We start from the raw sequence: 19286 nt of genomic DNA, 5'->3' as shown, positions 1-19286 counted from the left end.
GCAAACAAAGCAAAGTCTGAAATCCAAAAATGCAGTAATCAACAAGGCAGGCATAAAGGTCATAACACAATGGCAACGCACAATAGTGAGAGAACTCTTGGTAAGGCAATGACACTGGCAATACTTCGCAAAGATCAGACATAAACAGTGTGCTTATAAATGGTGGTATAAATGGTACCACCGAGGTAGTACCCAGTCAATATTTAGGAGAGAGCTCCCTCTGGTGGGCGGATGAATGGTCATCCACCTCATTCATTACAGATGGTGATGAAGTTGACGTTCCTGATGAAGTCACATGGTTGAATACGCCATCAGCAGTCATTCATTAAATAATACCAAAAAAGATTACGGCATGGTGTGATTGGCCAAGTGAGACTTAGATTGGATCCAAGCTTGTTTGTTTCCTTTAAATCCTGAAAAGGAATATTGATGAAAAAATGATTTAAATTCTTCAGACAGAATCAAATATTGTTATCTAGCAAAGCTAATGCAAGTGTTTTACTCGCTCCTTCCTGACACAGTTACTCTCTGCAAATTCATCAAAGTGCAGAGTTGGAAACTTCATTTGGAGTTGATCACATACATTTCAAACTTACCAAGCCCTAAAATAATTAAAAACACACATTTGTATTACAGCAACAATGATAATGATAGTGATGATGAAGTTGACGTTACTGATGTCACATGGTTGAATAGGCCATCAGTAGTAATTTATTAAATAATAGCAAAAAAGATTCTGGCATGAGAAGTAACATGTTGGAAGAGTTCCAGTTGGCAATTCCCCTGCTATCCTTATACTGTATCTGCTATCTTTCCAAGGTATCATGTTTTTCACAGGAGTCCAGCTGTGAGTTGTGTATCTACAAGGTTTGAATTGCACTTCCCTCTGGGATGCCTGTGATTGGCCAGGTGAGAGTTAGATTGGATCCAAGCTTGTTTGTTTCCTCTAAATCCTGAAAAGGAATATTGATGAAAAATTTCGTTAAATTCTTCAGACTGAATCGAATATTGCCGTCTGGATGTGGTTTTATTATCTTTTTCCATTTCCATAGATATGCTGCCTTATTCTTTTTCAGCATATACAAATTTATAAAACTGTATACATATTTTTTTGGAGTGGGTGATGTATAGGAAAACCGCATTATGTTCGCACATACAAAGTCAAAGCAATATAGAATTTCATTTTATTTTAAGCTCCATGACTTTGATGCCTTCTGACTCTGAGCTGATTTTGTAGTCTCAGCTTCCTCTCCATCTCATTATCCGATGTAAATACAGTGGCATACATACAGTGAATATTTGTACACAAGCCAAACAGGGTGTCCACAAAGATAATATTTGAGGTAGGGCGATTGTATCATAATTCGTTCTGCCTGTCTTCCATCCAGTAAAATGTCTGAAAGTGCAGAGAAAAGTATATGTGTCTGTTTTCCGTGAGTCCTCTGCGTGACAGCATTTTCATCAAGTTTGACTTTGACTATATGCAGTTCCTGCTGGGTTGCAAGATGTTGCTTGCTTCTTCGTGACCCTGGCATGAGTGTTTTTATGTATGGCTCAACTAAACATTTATTCACTAAAAACACATATATAGGTATTTGTTTTTGGTATGTTAAGTGGTTTGAGGCAAGCATGTAGTTGTTTATGTGGTTTATATAAGGATGTCGTCTATTTGAAAAAAGTTTTTCTGATTTTTTTGACCCACAGCCTTACTTCTGACACTTCTTTTGAAATTCACCACTGGCTCTGATGAGTCTCTATAGTGGGTAATTGTGAGATTTAATTTGGCTTGAGGTATAATAATGACAGTATTAAGTCTTGGTTGTCTATGATTTGATACAGTTTAACAGTGTTGGGTAGTAGTGTTACTACAAGTATTTACACTACTAGCTTAACTACGTAGTTTCATTAGAATTTGGGTAGCTTTGCTACTTTCTAAATCAACTAGCTTTTCACTAGCGAAGCTATTATATTAGTCAAGTAGTGCAGTAGCTTCCACACAAGCTACATTTACCGATCTCGGATGAATAAGTGATGGCACAGACATTCACGGAGCTGTGAGGCCGGTGTTTGCCATATGATGCCGAGAATGGCAATTTCTTCTTCCTATTTTACAGTGATCACCAACAAACTTTTTGGTGCATTACTTCCACCTTTCGCTCCGGTACCAAATAGTGAAGTACTTAAATTAATTTGTTGTGCTACTTTCATATATATATATATATATATATATATATATATATATATATATATATATATATATATATATATATATATATATATATGTATATATATATGTATAGTTGAAGTCTATATATATATATATAGTTGAAGTCATATATATATATATATATATATATATATATATAGTTGAAGTCATATATATATATATATATATATATATATATATATATATATATATATATATATATATATATATATATATATAATAAAATATTAAAATATAATAAAATATTAAAATATAATAATAAATAATAAAAATATATATGCTAATTTATATCGAAATACCGAAAATGGGTTTAAAATCATTTCACCGTTATTGAAAAAAAAAATTCGCGATTTGACAAATGACAAAAAAAGGCTGGGAAGCACTGCTTTAATGGTTGTTATTGACCATATCAATTTATTCCCTCGAGTAAGGGTCACTTTCTCTCCATCATATCAGTCCATTGTTCCTCTGTGATTTCAGTTTCCCCTACAGACCTTTGCAATATGGTCTGTAATGCTATTGAAATTGCCATTTAAGTGGTTTGGTTGGGTTGGTAGCTTCGTTCTTTCTGGAAAGTGGTCTTTAAAGCATTCTTCGGGGGCGTCCTTGTCTTCTGCTCTTGATTGAAGCAATGTTGTTCCCTTAATGTGGAATAATACTGCTTATGACTTGAGAATGACAATCACATATGGAGTGAAAAAAAGTGTAACCGTTAATTTAAATAAAGGAGCATGAAGGCAAATGCTTTGAGATGTAAAACATTGAATGTTATGCATTAAAATAATACTGTTAAATATAGCCCATGTTAATAGTGTTTTGGTTTTCTAGGTGTTTAGAGTTTATTTCAGCATTTGAATTGCATTATGAGGCTTACATCTTTGCTCCAACAACTTTTTGATGTTGAAATGTTTAATAAAAACAAATTTGTTGACATTTTTAGTAGTTTAAAAATGACACATTGCTTGGATTAATCATGTAAAATACAGTACAAAAAGGGTAATGAACTTCCAGTACTTTTTAGTGATTTTTATGGATATTATTTTTTTTTATATATTATTGAAATGACATAATTGCATAAGATATTAGCCAATGTGTTAAACTGTAATTCACATTTTCTGTAATAATTCCACATAAACTGCAGACATATCCACTTCTCAATGATTAGATGCTTTCTTAACTGCTGCTTTCTCGCTTTTGTGTGTTTATGTAGTAGGCAAGAGCGCAGTAAAATATTTACACATTCGCCGAAATGTCATTTTTAGCATTTTAAATGGGATATTCAAGGTTCAGGAAACCCTTGAGTACATTTTTCTGAATTTTTAACAGATTTGTGTGTGTTCAGCATCAGTTAAGACAACGTTAGCACTTTTAGCTTTATTTGTGGGGCTTTTGTCAGCTAATTCTTCTTCAGGGTTTAAAATCATTTTTGGGACACGATTAGAATCGGTGACGTAGTGCCGATCTGCCTGTCCTGAGATGACGTGTTGGTTTCTCATTATTATTCATGGCAGAGTTTACTTATCCTATGAGAAGACCCAACTACTTAATTATCCATGAGAGCACGTGCTTTCCGAAGGCAAGCATACATGTCAAGCTGTGAGACCCAATGACTGGGGGAGACCATGTCCACGCATGTCACAGGTCAAATGTGTTTGTTTTCGTGATGCGCAGGGTTTGCTGCATGTTTTTCCCAACTATGCTGTCAGGACCGATACAGCAAAGCTGTTGGTTTGCAGCAGGCATTTTTTTTTGTCGAGAGAGCTGTACGAGAATTGGAGAATGCCTGACGTTATCTTTTATCAGTTGAGTTCATTACCATTCAGACACATCGCCTATATCCGTGCTGCTGTGTTCGCATGTGTTCAAAATGCTCCAGAGTACCGTCAGGGCTAATAGTTGAAATATAGGCCAAGAGACCTGCTGCACTGCTATCCACTGTGTCTGCATTCAGATCCGGGGAGTCAGGACGAGAGAAGTCCTCCTCATTTATAGTGTTTATGTAAACATGATTATCTTTATAATGATATAACAAATTGTGGTTATGTGTATATGAAATGATGAATAACATATGTAGTAGGGCGCCTAATTATTTACTTTATTATTTATTTTTTTGCATTTAAACTTTGTAAACTATAAAATCATTGGTCTCTTCAAAGTTTGTGTCTCATTTTGTGAGCCAAATGACAGTTGTCCGTGCCCCTCTTTTTCCCCTGCTAAGCCGGCCATGCCCACTCCTCCCTCTGCTCACAGAGCTCCACTCTCATCATGAAGCATGTTTTGAAAAAATTCTGAGGTAGACTGGAACTGAAAAAGGGGGGGGGGGGTTCATGGCTCCTTAATGCCCATTTTAAGCTTATGACTGTGAGGATATTTCTAAGTAAGTAAGTAAATGTGCAGTTATATAGTTCTTTTCACAGATATTAAGTCACAAATTGCTTTACAATAAAAGAAAACTGGAAAACAGGTAAAAGAGAACATATCAACAAAAGAAAACAAATCAAAACAAGTTAACAATCCAAGTACAGAAACACCAATGTAAAGCCAGCCCACCATACTGTTAATTAAAAGCTCAGCCATAAAGACATGTCTTTAAATGTTTTTAAAAATGTCTAATGGATCCCAGAGTTCTCAGTGCTAGAGGGAGAGAGTTGCAGGGCCTTGGGGCTACAACACAGAAGTCACTGTCGCCTTTAGTCTTAAGATGTGTTCTGGGAATGGCTAAAAGGTCTTTTCCAGAAGGCCCCAGAGACTGGAGTGACTATGTAAAAGATCTTGAATATAAAGGGGGACCTGACCATGCAGAGCTCAATATGTAATTACTAGAATCTTAAAATTTACTCTAAAACTAATAGGAAGCCAGTGAAGTGCCTTAAACACAGGAGTAATGTACGACCTCCTACTGGTGTTGATTAAAAGCTTCACAGTTGCATTCTTCACAACTTGGAATCTATTTTTATTATAAGCTAAGAATGAAAAAAAAAATTGCTGTGAGAATATTTGGTCATTGAATCATGTTTAACCTATGGTGTGCAACAAGCAATTCACTGCAGATCTATCGACAGCCACTGGTGTTGCTAAAAACAAGGATTTCTGAAATCCACATACAGACCTTTTAAAGTATTACTGATAAAACACAGCTATAAGAATCTGTTCCAGATCTGTCAGACAGCAAATAATTGTATGCTAATGCTAATGCAGCTAATGTAAAGCTAATGCAAGTGTTTTATTTGCTGCTTCCTGACACAATTACTCTCTGGTGCCGATGCAATAAATTCACCCTTACAGCTGCAAATTCATCAAAGTGCTACAGTGGGGTTGGAAACTTCATTCGGAGTTGATCGCATACAGTACATTTACAAACTCTGTCTGGAAGCAGAGTGAGAATTCCTAGTTTGGTGAATTTCTTTTCTGAAACTTGCTTTAGGCCTCGTGTGATTTCTGTTGTACCCGCTCATGTCATTATTTCCATGAGACTTCAAAGAAGGAAAATATGTTGAGAAGTTGCCTTTGGGTATTTCTGTTTTCTTTAGATTTCAGCTGAAACACACAAATCTTGGAGTGTTCTGTAATAATTGTGATCTTGGCTTGCTGTATAGTTTATTTTTCGGTTCACAAGTTGGAATTTGAATTCTCCATATCCTACACTATAAAAATATCTGTTAATTAACAGTATTTTGTGATTCACTAGTGTTTTACTTTTATTTGCGGTTGTGGATTGGATTATGGGACCTTGATCTCTGCTTTGTCGACTTTTGATGTTGAAAATTCAATTCTGCTGTGCAACAAAATGACTTTTATTTATTATTTTAGTAGTTTGAAATAATATAATGTATAGAATAATATATAAAGAAATAAGTCTGTTAAATAACAGAACATTGCTCCTTATTACAAGGTTTTTGTACACCTAACCAGACAATATTTCACTTTGAACTAATAAAAATGTTTAATAAAAACTTTATTCAACTTTTGAGGGTTAGAAGTTGTTGGAAGAAAGATCACAGTCCCAAAATGCAAATGGAGAAAATTAAAAATTAAAACATAATTCACAAAATACAGAAAACTGCTAATTTACGGATTTTTTTTACAGTGTACAGCCGTGGTCCCCAACCTTATTATCACCGCTGACTGGTCATCGTGTGATACTTTTTCAACATTTTTTGTGTAAATTCTATACAAAATATGAAGCTGACCACTGAGTTCTTGTCACGTGACTCTCTTGTTTTCAACTGGGTGCAAACCACACGCCACCATTGGAAATTACAAACTTGCGCACGGAAAAGACACAATATGTGAACAAGACCGCCGTCAATTGTGATAAGCAGCTTCTTGCACAAACATGCTGGATTCACTTGATTTGTTGACAAATGGGTTGCAGATTCATTCCTTGGCAGTTTGTGGGTCCTTCTCTGGGCCTTTTCCCCTTAGCAAAGAAACTTTCTAAAGATGTCTGTTTCTTACATATTTTGCTAGCTTGTGGATTAAATTTTGGCGCTCAAGTGATCAAGATTTAAACGAGAGAATATGATAATTTTTCAAAATAAAAGTTTTTTTTAAATAAAATATTGTTTAAACTAATGCTGCGTTCACACCAGACGCGGAAGAAGCGTCAATCGCGAGTGATTTACATGCTAAGTCAATGCAAAGGCGCGAATAGACATCCTGCAGCGTGATACGTGCAAATAAGGGCGGCGTGAATGACGCGTATTTGCATGAATGAAGTTGGAAAATCTGAACTTCAGTGGAATTTGCGTGTGGTCCACTACGATATCATATTTTAAACTTTAGTTCATCTGTAATGTAGCTGTGTGAGCATAAACAGCATCTCTGAATGTGATATTCCTCAAAGTTCAGTGCAAAGGGAGACATTGGCTTTTACAGTGTTAGCTTAGCAAAGCCTACAGCGAACTAAGTTTGGGGACTAAATAAAATACATCCGGGCTAGTGAGATCACAAACGATTCAGGTTACACACATACACCATGCACAGACATCCCACGCAGCAAAGGGGCATGGCCAGAGGTGCTGTAATGTAGCAGAGAAAGCTAAAATGCTGTCCAAACGCTGCTATTTCCACAGAGCTCATTCTGTTTCTCTTGTTGGGCTTCCAAAGGGCATGACACAAAGAGAGAAGTGCTTACAATTTAATTTTAATTATGTTCCAGAGAATTATAAAACAGGTATAGCTAGCACTTGACAAAGGACAGCTTCCAGAATCTCATCTAGTTCAGTGCGGATTCGGCAAAAAAACTCCTCCAAACCGACAAAGCTATGTTGCAGCGAGGACGTAAACAAGGATGTAACAACAGGAATTGCTGTTTGGCACCATAACAATTTAGCTACAAATTCACATTATATCAGTCAAAACCGCTGTAAACACCCAGAATCTTCACCAGCGCTGCAGTGTCTCTCTTATGTGGGCCGCTTTCCCTGCATTCTACATCTCAAATAAACGTACTCGCAAAAGATATGTGAAATGTTTCATATTGTTTACACATGCTTATTCTGATATATTGAAAGACACTTGTCAGATTTTATTTTAGTGAGCAAGCATGAAGGTTCAGTTGTGTCCTTTGTGTCTGATACGGCTAACAGCTACTCTGAATGAGTGTTTACACAGCACAAAAGCACAAGTTTGAATGCATGTGATGCTTTTCCTGCTGACGTGGAGCTGAACCACGAATCTCAGCCCATTATGTTAGCTGACCAATCAGAGCCACTTGAGGGCAGGGCCTTACAGAGGAACTAGGAAACATGACAGTCGTTTTCATGTAAGTGAGTAGCTGTAATATATAAAGCAAGATATATGAAACATAACGTTATTCTTCTACAAATGAAGCATGAGCAACACATTGGTTTGCATCTTATAAACACAACCAAGCCTTAAAATACACTCTAGTCCACCCCATTAAAGCTTTTTTTTTGCTACTGTTTCCATGCTCTAGCACAAACTTCTCTTGTAACTACACAACACCTGTCATTTCCCTGACTATGAACGGTGCACCATCTGTTGCAAATCTAGTCAACTATTTCACAAACTTTTTTTCTTCAAACAGTTCTGAAGGCTGCACTTCTGAGCAACTTGTGTGTTCAGCTAACATAAAGATGATTGCCTTGTCATGGTGCACTAGCGGAACAAAGGGCTCTCAGATAGCGTCTTGTCCTGTTGGCTTTGCTGATTCTGAATTGTGTGGAGATTTGCTTGCGTCTTCATCCAGTTTAAGAATATTGATTGAACTAGCCAATTTAACGTGAGCCAGCTTGCACACTGCCTGTGTATTAATAGGCATCTAGGCGGAACTGGAGGACGGTTTGCTTGCAACATGGTCATTAATTTTGAGCAATCTCATAACACTCAGGCTGAATACAACTGTTTCTTGCTGTTTTCAACTGTTGCCTCTGATTTGCAATTCTCTGGTCAGATGCCTTGCCTTTGAGTCAGAAATGGATGAAAGTACACAGCATTTCAGTGTACAACGATGGAAAAGTGATCTATTTGTTAATTTTTCTTCATCCTTTTTTAAACAGATATTGGAACTACTATTGCTTGCTTCTTATTTCATTTTCAGAGCACCTTATTAGTATGATTGTTTCAAATGCAATATTGCCAAAGCATCAGAACACACAATACAAGAAGAGGCAATAAATAAATAAAATTATTTTATAAAATAAAAAAATGAATAAAATGAATTAAATAAATAAAAAGTTAATTAATTATTCCTATTTTAGGTCAGATATTTTGACACTATTTATTCATATTGCCTCTTTTTTATCCTCTCTTTCTTTCATTTTCAGTTTTAAAGCTCTTTATTAGTATAAATGTTCAAACATCACAAAATACAAGGAGATGCATAAAATAAAATAAAATAAAATAAAATAAAATAAAATAAAATAAAATAAAATAAAATAAAAAGTAAATTAATTTATACAATTTTTTTTATTAACAAAATAAAAGGAGAGGCTCAAATTAAAATAAAATAAAAAATAATTTATAAATTATTTTTTATTACAAAAAAAGGAAAGGCACAAAATTAATTGAAATAAAATAAAAGATAATTAATTTATAAATAATTTGTATTAACAGGAGAGGCATAAAATAAATAAAATAAAATAAAATAAAAAGTAAATAATTTATAAAATATTTTTTATAAACAAAATAAAAGGAGATACAAAATAAAATAAAAGGTAATTAATTTATAAATTAATTTTATTAACAAAATAAAATTAGAGGCATAAATAAAATAAAATAAAATAAAATAAAATAAAATAAAATAAAATAAAATAAAAAGTTAATGAATTTATAAATTATTTCATAAATAAAATAAAATAAAAGTAAATCCATTTTTATTACCAAAATAAAAGCAGAGACATAAAAAAAATAAAACAAAAATAAATAAAATAAAATAATAATAAATAAAATAAAATAAAATAAAGGGTGACGTGGTGACACAGTAGGTAGTGCTGTCGCCTCACAACAAGAAGGTCGCTGGTTCGAGCCTCGGCTGGGTCAGTTGGCATTTCAGTGTGGAGTTTGCATGTTCTCCTCGTGTTCGCGTGGGTTTCCTATGGGTACTCCGGTTTCCCCCACAAGTCCAAAGACATGCGGTTTAGGTGAATTGGGTAAGCTAAAATTGTCCGTAGTGTATGTGTGTGAATGAGAGTGTATGAGTGTTTTCCCAGTAATGGGTTGCAAGCTGGAAGGGCATCCGCTGTGTAAACATGTGCTGGATAAGTTGGCGGTTCATTCCGCTGTGGCGACCCCAGATTAATAAAGGGATTAAGCCGAAAATAAAATAAATGAATAAAAATAAAATAAAATAAGATTTCTAAATTAATAAAATTTTAGAAAGGGCCGTTCCGATGCTCTGTCTTCATTCTGCAATGTATTTGGAAATTGATTTTAGATTAGCTCTGCCTGTCTTTCTCCCTTCCTGTCTCTCTTTTCTAAAAGGTAGAGGGGGGGTTAGTGCTTGGTCTCCTAATTGCGCTCCATGGTGCCACAAAAATCATATGCTGCTTTTAAGGATACTATTTGAAATGGCAGCTCCGATAAAGGTTATGATGGCTTCAGTATTCAGGATTCATTCCGAGGGTCATCTCCCAAATGAAAGCGGATAGCCTAATTAACAGTCTGCTTTGAATATCAATTCACGCCTGGCCAAAAACCTTTACACATGGATCATTATGTAGACTAAAATAATGTCCATTCAGACTGACTCTGACCTTTGCAACTATTGTACAAAATAAAATGTTGTCACATATTCCATCTTTGTCCTGAGCTGTCTTGGATTTGAGGTTTCTTTGTGATTAGATTTTTAATTTAGCTTTTTAAAACACACACACACACACACACACGCACACACACGGACACACACACACACACACACACACACACACGCACACACACACAAATGTTGCCTTTTTTGTAATGTCACCTAATGTTTCTCAAATTATTATTTGTAATATTAATTACAAATAATAAAAATTATTTTTAATAATAATAAAAATAAAAATGACAAATAATAAAAAAAAAAAAATTATTATTAAGTACAGTCTTTGCAACAAGTAGACGTACATTTTAGACAACTTCATTAAAATCTAAAGGCTGCAACTCTCACATGGTCGCCCACTGAAGCTAAGCAGGGCTGCACCTAGTCAGTACCTGGATGGGAGACCACATGGGAAAGCTAGGTTGCTGCCGGAAGTAGTGTTAAAGAGGCCAGCGGGGGGCACTCAACCTGCGGTCTGTGTGGGTCATAAACGCCCCAGTATAGTGAAGGGGACACTATAATGTCAGTGAGCGCCATCTGTCAGATGAGACGTTAAACCGAGGTTCTGTGGTCGTCCTTTGTAAAGAGTAGTTGTTTAACCCTGGCATCCTGGCCAAATTTGCCCACTGGCCTCTGTCATATATATATAAATTATTGATGATAATAATAATAATATATAATAATAATAATATAATAATAATATCAATAACAACTACAAAAACAACAACAACAACAATAATAATAGTAATGCTATGCAATTATTAATAGAATAATTTGACATGTACATTAAAAGTAATTATTAATATCATTCATGGAACCATCATGACTAAAGTATCATCAGATAGTAGCAGAAATGTTCCTAATCCACTTATAATTGTAAACTCAAAGTGTAATCTTACACTGTAACCAAAAAAAAGTCAAATTCAGACTTCTTATTTTAATTATTTCAGCCCAGTGTCCTTAATAAAGCACTTTAAATAGATTGCAAATGGCCTCCTTCCCATCCCTGCATTGCACCATCATTTCTCATTCTCTTATATACTCTGACCATTGTATCATTTTCCAGCAAATTCTAGCAGGCGTTTAGCCGCTTCAGTCCTGCTGTCCATATTTAATGGGATGGTGTTTGTGTTAGTTCGGAGTCGCAGCCTGCAGCCTGGGACGTGTGTTGTCATCTATGGTGAGAGTTTCCTCTGACACTGACATACAGGAGCCAGCTGTGAGCTGTCTGGCAGATCGGACCTAAGGGAGACGGCCGCCACCACTGCAAAATCTTTAATTACTCGCTAACAAGAGGAACCGTCCTCATTTAAACCCAAGCACATTGCACCGGCTCGCTCTGACAGGGGAAAGAGAATCCATTTTTTGAGGGCAACAGCTACTGGAACAATCAGACAGGAAGCAAACAGGGGCATTCAGATTATATGACGCATGACACTCCTAAACTAGCCACGCGTAGCGAAGCTTTTCCCTCACGGCTTCAAGCCGAATCCACATTACAGTCTGATTCTGGCTCAGAACTGCCTATTTGGACTTTAAGAGTTGGTCTGACTAACGTATATATTTGAAGTGACCTTTTCATGTGGTCACTAGGGATGGGGGTTATCAGAAATGGATTAGAGCACAACAATTGCATATGAATTTTCCAAAAATTTATGAATATTTGTCCACCCATTTCCACAACATTAGGTGGGTATGGGTAACACTTCAACATGAGTATGAATATGGGTAGCATTTTTCTGTAACACTTTATTAAGACTGATATAACACCTTTATAATCATGACATGACACATTATGAATATGAATCAGATGTTATACATGCTTATGACAACTGTTATTAAGTGTCATTGTATTATTTATGTATTATGTATTTATGTATTATTTATTCATTTTATGTGCAAATATGACATTGTTTGTGATATATTTGTTATGATGACTTGACATAAACATATATATCACAAATATGACTTCAAATTACCTACACAACATTACTTGTTATAACAGATGCGTTCTGTTTAAATTCATAACACAATTAAATTGGCCTCATGGCATTCATGTTTATTACAGATTTATGACAAGTTATGTTGTCTTGCTAATGTCTAATGTTAGTCTTCATCCACGTCATCTTCATATCAGCTCTCCTCAGAAATATTCACCTCTTCAAATAACCTCTCAAATCCCCTCCAGCAGAGTAAAACTTTTGACAATCCATTTTCTTTGTTTCCTTTTTGCAAACCAGCCGCTTGACATAACCATAACAGCTTGAACTGTTATCAGCATAAAGCTATGCAGCAACGTTTCCAATAAACGTCACCATATGTCAAAAGAATCATGCAGCCATTGGCTAAATTCTCCATCAGTCAAACTAGATAGTAAGCTACTGGCTAAAAGTAGCTCTCAGATATGCATATGCAGAACGTCAAAACACTTGACTGCTTTGTTTAGATTTTAATAACTATGACTTATGATTTTATCTGTAACACAGCTATGACATTGTCTTGCTTTTTTACTACAAAGACAACGTTTTCGACCGTAAGTATTATAGTAAACAATGTAAACAATAGGTCTCTGGATGAACTGGTGACATAAACAAATGAATAACCATCCATAATTCAACACTATTGTGTCTGTAGACTAAATGTGTCTAGTTAGATGTTGTTCTGAGGACTCTTACCTTTCAAAATAAATCATGATGTACAACAATGAATATGTGTGTGTCTTGTTATTATGATGATATTCACTTCATATCTAATAAGCGTTTTCTGTACAACTTGCACCAACTTAGCAATTGTATTCTGTATAAGCTTCCCATTGAAAAACAGCTAGCTGCAATCGCAGCTTGAGTGTTGTAGCTTTAGACTGATGTATAGTTTGTCAAGATTACTCGTGTTCTTTTTGATGTGATCTATTCGAAAACACTGTAATGTGCAAAAACAGCACCCCAGTGCATCCATGTCCTGATACTGACTAAGAGGTTTTAAACAACGTGGCGCAAAATGTGAAAATTAGAGTTGCACTGGTCTGAAAATAGCAAGAAATCGTGCCATACACGTTTTGCACCTTATTGTGCCGGGTGTATGATAGGGTCTAAATATTTTGACGCTTAGTAAGTGAATAACCCTAGGTTTCTCAAATTGCATTTTCCCCAACTGTTTGCTGATCTAGCCTTTAAACTTTGGAAATTCATTCATTACCTCTTTTTAAAGTGCTCATTGAATTCAACCCCGGTGCCTTGTAAACTTTTTCAGGCGGTTGATAAAGCACAGATAAAGAATTCTTTGTGTTTTTATTTCAGGAAGTTGCGTAAGGCCACCCAATTAGATTTCATGTGAATGTACTTTCCGGGCAGTTTGAATTTGTCATATTTTCTTTTGTCAATCTCTAAATTGAAGCTTTTATTAGAATACTGTACCGCACAAGGGGAGTTCAAATGGTTGTTCACTGCCTGTGAATTGATGATTCAAAGAGCATGACCATGGGCAAATGTGTTCATTTTCCTTTTGAAATTAAAGATTAAACCAGAGGTTCAGTGAGACAAAACATAACTGATTCATATGAGGTTATAATAGAGAACAAACTCTTTTGTAGATCCTGACGTCTGTGAATTTCTGAGCTACAGCTTGTTTTATGTTCACCTTCAGTTCAATATATGGAGTATTTGTTAAAGAACATGCAAGTTGTGTACAATTTTCAAACTGCCCCAGGCTATAGTATCATCAGTTGGAGTTCTCTGCACCCCGCAACGCAGCTTTTATATGTCTATAAAGGTTTAATCCCCTGAGTTTTAGGGCCTGCCGGTGGCCAGCCATTTCTGTGAAGGAGAAACGTTGCACCGTCGATTCTTTCATGTCAGTCTGTCTGCAAATCTGCAACTGTGTTCTATAGTGCTCTGTCTTTTTTATTGTTGGTCATGTCCACACACTCTCATTGCTTCAAGCAGCACTTGCTTTATTCCGTTCCTGCCGTGTCTACATTTAGAGGCACTTAAAGGCCTGGGATTTCAAAAGGTTCCTAAAAACCTTTACCAAAGTCTTCTCAAGGCTCACAACACTATTCTTAACTTAATAAAACTCATCTCTCCTGATTTATTCGACACTCTTTCATGTTCTTCTATTGTGAGTTTGTAGGACACAAAATGGCAAAAATAGTAAAGTAACACTGTGTATTTTTCCTTTTATTGCAGACTGGAAGAAAAGAAAAAGGAGACCCGCTCAATTCGGCTATTGACAAGATGACCAAGAAGACCCGTGATCTTCGTAGACAGGTGAGTCAGTCCTTTTGTCTTTGGTTTTCCTCGATAATAAAAACATAAAAGGATTTGGAGCACTTTCCTGAGAGAAGCCTTTCCATGATTTACAGTTGACGGCAAAATTATTAGCACCACCTGTGAATTGTAATTATTTATTTAATGAGTAAGAACATTATTAACAGTTTTTTTTCTAATAATATGTATTTTTCTTCTGGAGAAAGTCTTATTTCTTATATTTAATCTGAAAGGTCAGTATCATTAGCCCCCTATGACTTTTCCAATTAACCTAACTTAAGCATAGTTAACCTAATTAACCTAGTTAAGCCTTTAAATTGCACTATAAGCTGAGTACCAGCATGTTGTAAAATGACTTTTAAAATATAATAATATACTGTCTTCATGGCAAAGACAAAAAAACAATTACTTTAACAATTTATTTAAAACAACTTTATTAATTAATTGAAATGAAAAGTTTGGTATTTAATATTAGTTTGTTTAAATGTGTTATGCCGCACATCTAAATAAAATAATTACAATTTCACAGAAGTGCTAAACATGTTGTCTTGAATTGTACATATACTTATTTATATATACATTACGTAAAATATATTTATTTATTTATTTATTTATTTATTTATTTATTTATTTGATTGTTTGTTTGTTTGTTTTATTCATTTATTTATTTATTTGTTTGTTTGTTTGTTTGTTTATTTATCTTTTTATTTTTTATTTTATTTTATTATTTAATTTTTTCTGTCTGTCTGTCTGTCTGTCTGTCATTTATTTACTCTGTCTGTTAATTAATATTAATTTATTTATTTATTTATTTTGTCTGTCTGTCTGTTTATTTATTTATTTATTTTGTCTGTCTGTTTATTTTTTATTTTCTTAGTTACTTTTATTTATTTACTTTTTATATGTTTGATAGTTTGTTTGTTTATTTATTTATTTTTATAACAGATCTTCTGCTAGACCATTCAAGTGCCTTCATATTTAATTATTGCTCATGGTTAAAACTTAGTTGAAAAATACTTGTTTACTGAATCTTGTTTTATAATGTTTTATATTTATTGTTGATGCATCAAGTATCAGTACTTGAGTACGGGAACATGAATGTTTTCTTTGAGCCTGCAGAAGGTCTTAAAGCTTTAAATAAAACCAGGCAAACAAAAAAGTAACCATAATGCACAGCACAGAAATATTTTTTGTGTTCAACTTTCAGAGTAAAAAAACGTTTTTGAGAAGCATTTGAGCTTAAATAAGACTGCCTTACATTTCTGAACCTCTTAGTGTCGTGTATAAGAGCATCAAACAGCAGTATTTCTCTAACTCAAAATCTGAAGTCCATGCTCTTCACTTCAGCAATCAGCACAGCTTAAAAGCTCTTTTGATGCACTTTCTCTCTCCATCGCCATCACAAAAGAATGTGTAGATGAATGTGTCAGATCAGGCACCACTAGTTTAAATGTAAAAAAAAAAAATATTAAATGTATATATATTTTATATATATTTTATATGTATATATATATATATATATATATATATATATATAATATATATATATTATATATAATATATATATATATTTATTTATTTATTTATTTTATTATTATTATTATTATTATTATTATTATTATATATTATTATTATATATTTTTTCTTCAGTTACACCAACAAAGTTGTATAGAAAAACGGGTAAAATTTGGTTTAAAAAATGGATAAAATAAATCTAGCATATATGTGGGTTTCACTCAGACTGGTTTGTGCTAGATTTTTGATAAAAAAAAAGCATCTTAAATTGCAGTATTTTCTTCACTCAAAGATGTTGTAGCTTTTAAAGATTTGACATCCCTTTATGACACTTTTTATGGTCTTTTTTGTCATTCTAAAGTTTGATAGCAACCGCCCCATCTGTAGCTTTTATTATTTGGAAAAGAGCAAGTAGCATATTGTTTACATACCAAGAAAAATCACCTTTTGTGTTCCATTGAAGAAAGAAAGCCATTTTTCCTAGGTTTCGAACAGCATGAAGGTGAGTAAATGGTGACACAAGCTTCATTTTGGGTGAACTATTCCTTTCATAAATTCACCATATAACACATTCAGCCAAGGAAAAATTGTCACCACACTCTAAACATCAAGATGTCAGCTGTCAGGGAGCATGCAATCACTACGGTCACCCTTTCATTTGAAAGGTTTCTCCACTTGCTTAGGAAGATTGTTGTTTTTCTCAGTTTTTGTCCAGTGAGATTGTTGTGCTTGACCATTCAAAATTTGTTTTGTGTTATATCAAAACTTTTGAGCGCAATTTTATTTTGTTAAATGTTTTGCTAGTTTCCGATTTTTTTCCCACCTAGTTTGAAATGGACTTGTTTTTCGTTGATTTGAGATTTCTATCTGTCTGCTGTCCTTCACTACAAGGTTCACAGTTCTAAATGGGGAAAGGTTTGAGACCCTGTTGCTGTTATGCTCAATTATCAATGTCGTTTTAGCTTGTTTTATTATCTAATCATTAGAAACAGTGTTTTTTGAGACCACATTTGGGTCACATTTTCTCCCAATGGGGCATTAACATCACAAATGTTATAACTAACTAAAATTATAAACTTTTAATCATTTTAATAAAATTGTTCAGAAATACAAAGGTAAAGCCTTCACATTTCAGAACATCTTTGACCTTCTTAGAAGACCCCTATTCTGCAGAGATCCACTCTAACTCTAATTAAAAAACATCTGAACTAGCTAACCGAGAGCTAAAAACATCCAGCCAAGAGTTCTGTAGGTGATTGGAGCTAAACACTGCAGGATGTTGGCCCTGCATGAACAGGATCGCACCATTATGGTGTAGGTACAGAAAAGAGTAGGGGTTTAACCCTGGCATGCTGACCAAATTTGCCCACTGGCCTTTGTCCATCATGGCCTCCTAACCATCTCCATATCATAATTGGCTTCATCTCCATCAATCTCCATCAATCAGCTGGTGTGTGGTCTGGCACAATATGGCTGTGGATGAGGAGATGCCCCCCAATATGTAAAGCACTTTGAGTGTCCAAGCACTATATAAATGTAAGGAACTATTATTATTATTATTATTATATTATTATTATTATTATTATTATTATTATTTATTATTATTTATTATTATTATTATTATAAACGATAATGCTTTACCTTAAAAAATAGTTTATGTCAAAATGTCAAAACAAAAAAGGATACACAGTATTGCCATTAAATCAGTTTTGGAACAAGCAAACAACCAACCGATCTGTAAATGCCCTTAATTACATGGCTCTCTCAAATGACTGTCTCAAAAAGTTGTCTTGGGCCATGGCCAAGGATGACAGCTATCAAATCTCCCTTTTCCAGGTGCTCCTGGACCAGTTCAGGTGATTATTAATGCTCCCAGATAGCTTCCTCCAGGTATTATAGACCTCCTTGGCCTGCCCCCACTGAGAGAAAACCCTCTTCACCCCACATCACAGTAAATCCACCGAGAGAGCAACTAACGTGGAATGAATGTTCATTTTGAGAGGCCTGCTTTAATTACACACTTGGAGTTCAGGAGTGTGTTAGTGGGTGTATAAATCAGCCGGCGCAGAGGTTAAGAAGCAGAGCATGCACACACACACACAGCTGGAGTTAGCACACAAATGTTCGCCGTTTACCCTCCGCCCGCTTTCTACAATCTTTTATAATTGGAAAACATCTTTTAAAATCTTCCCACTCCCACCCCCTTCCACCAAGACTGTAAATTCGAGGGCCGCATTTTCAGACTCAGCAGTCGTACATCACCTCCCTCATTTCTGCTCCTTCCCCCCACCCGCCTTCGCTGAACTCCGTGGCCGTCGTGTTCCCGCATCTTCTGTCACCCGCTTCGCTGGACCAATATTTGGAGAGCTATAAACTTTCCTTGACACGTGTATTGTAGTTGCGTGTCGGTTGAGGAAGCCGGCTGTTTACAGATTTGCCAGGCCAAGCATTTTTAATCCTCTTAAGACATTTATTTCATTATCTATCACGGCCCGGGGTGGGGCAAGATGTTTTCCTCACAGATACATAGAGGTTTTATAGTACAGTAAAGTGGTTTAAAGGAAATGAAATGTGTTTGATAGCCCTGATTTACCCTGACTGTCTGCTCCCGAGTCATCTTCTGGTAATTCCAACCAATCACTTCCTGTTTCCATTGCCGGTGAGCTCCATATGCTCCTGCATCTGATAAACCACCTCTCACCTGAGCAACATGTCACTGGAAACTCATTGCAAACAAATTACATTTTAATCACTTTAATGGGGTTTGAGATCCAAAAAAAACTGCCAAGGTTAGGAGGATTCTAAGCGAGATGCAGACCAAGCTGTTGATGTATTGATGTGAAATCCATGCACATATGTTGGATGTTTCTCATCACGTATTTTAATTTCAGGCAGTGATCAACGGGCAGCAGTTGCCTGCTGTGGTTGTGCTGCTGTTTACCGACTTTGCAGAACAGCCTCTATGGGCTTTATGATGGCAGATTAGCCTGATTCAATAAAATGACGGCAACAT

At 35.1% G+C, this 19286-nt stretch overlaps 1 protein-coding gene across 1 annotated transcript in view; it reads left to right on the top strand.

The window, feature by feature from the left end:
• ctnna2 (catenin (cadherin-associated protein), alpha 2) overlaps positions 1–19286 on the top strand; it is an 845686-nt gene that overhangs the window by 599051 nt on the left and 227349 nt on the right. The window contains 1 exon segment of the mRNA XM_056456768.1: positions 14678–14758. Coding sequence (XP_056312743.1) covers positions 14678–14758 — 81 coding nt within the window.

Source organism: Danio aesculapii, chromosome 1 (assembly GCF_903798145.1).
Source record: "Danio aesculapii chromosome 1, fDanAes4.1, whole genome shotgun sequence".
Classification (NCBI taxonomy): Eukaryota; Metazoa; Chordata; class Actinopteri; order Cypriniformes; family Danionidae; genus Danio; species Danio aesculapii.
Note: the sequence above shows the minus strand (reverse complement) of the source record. Positions and strands in the feature narration are given on the sequence as shown.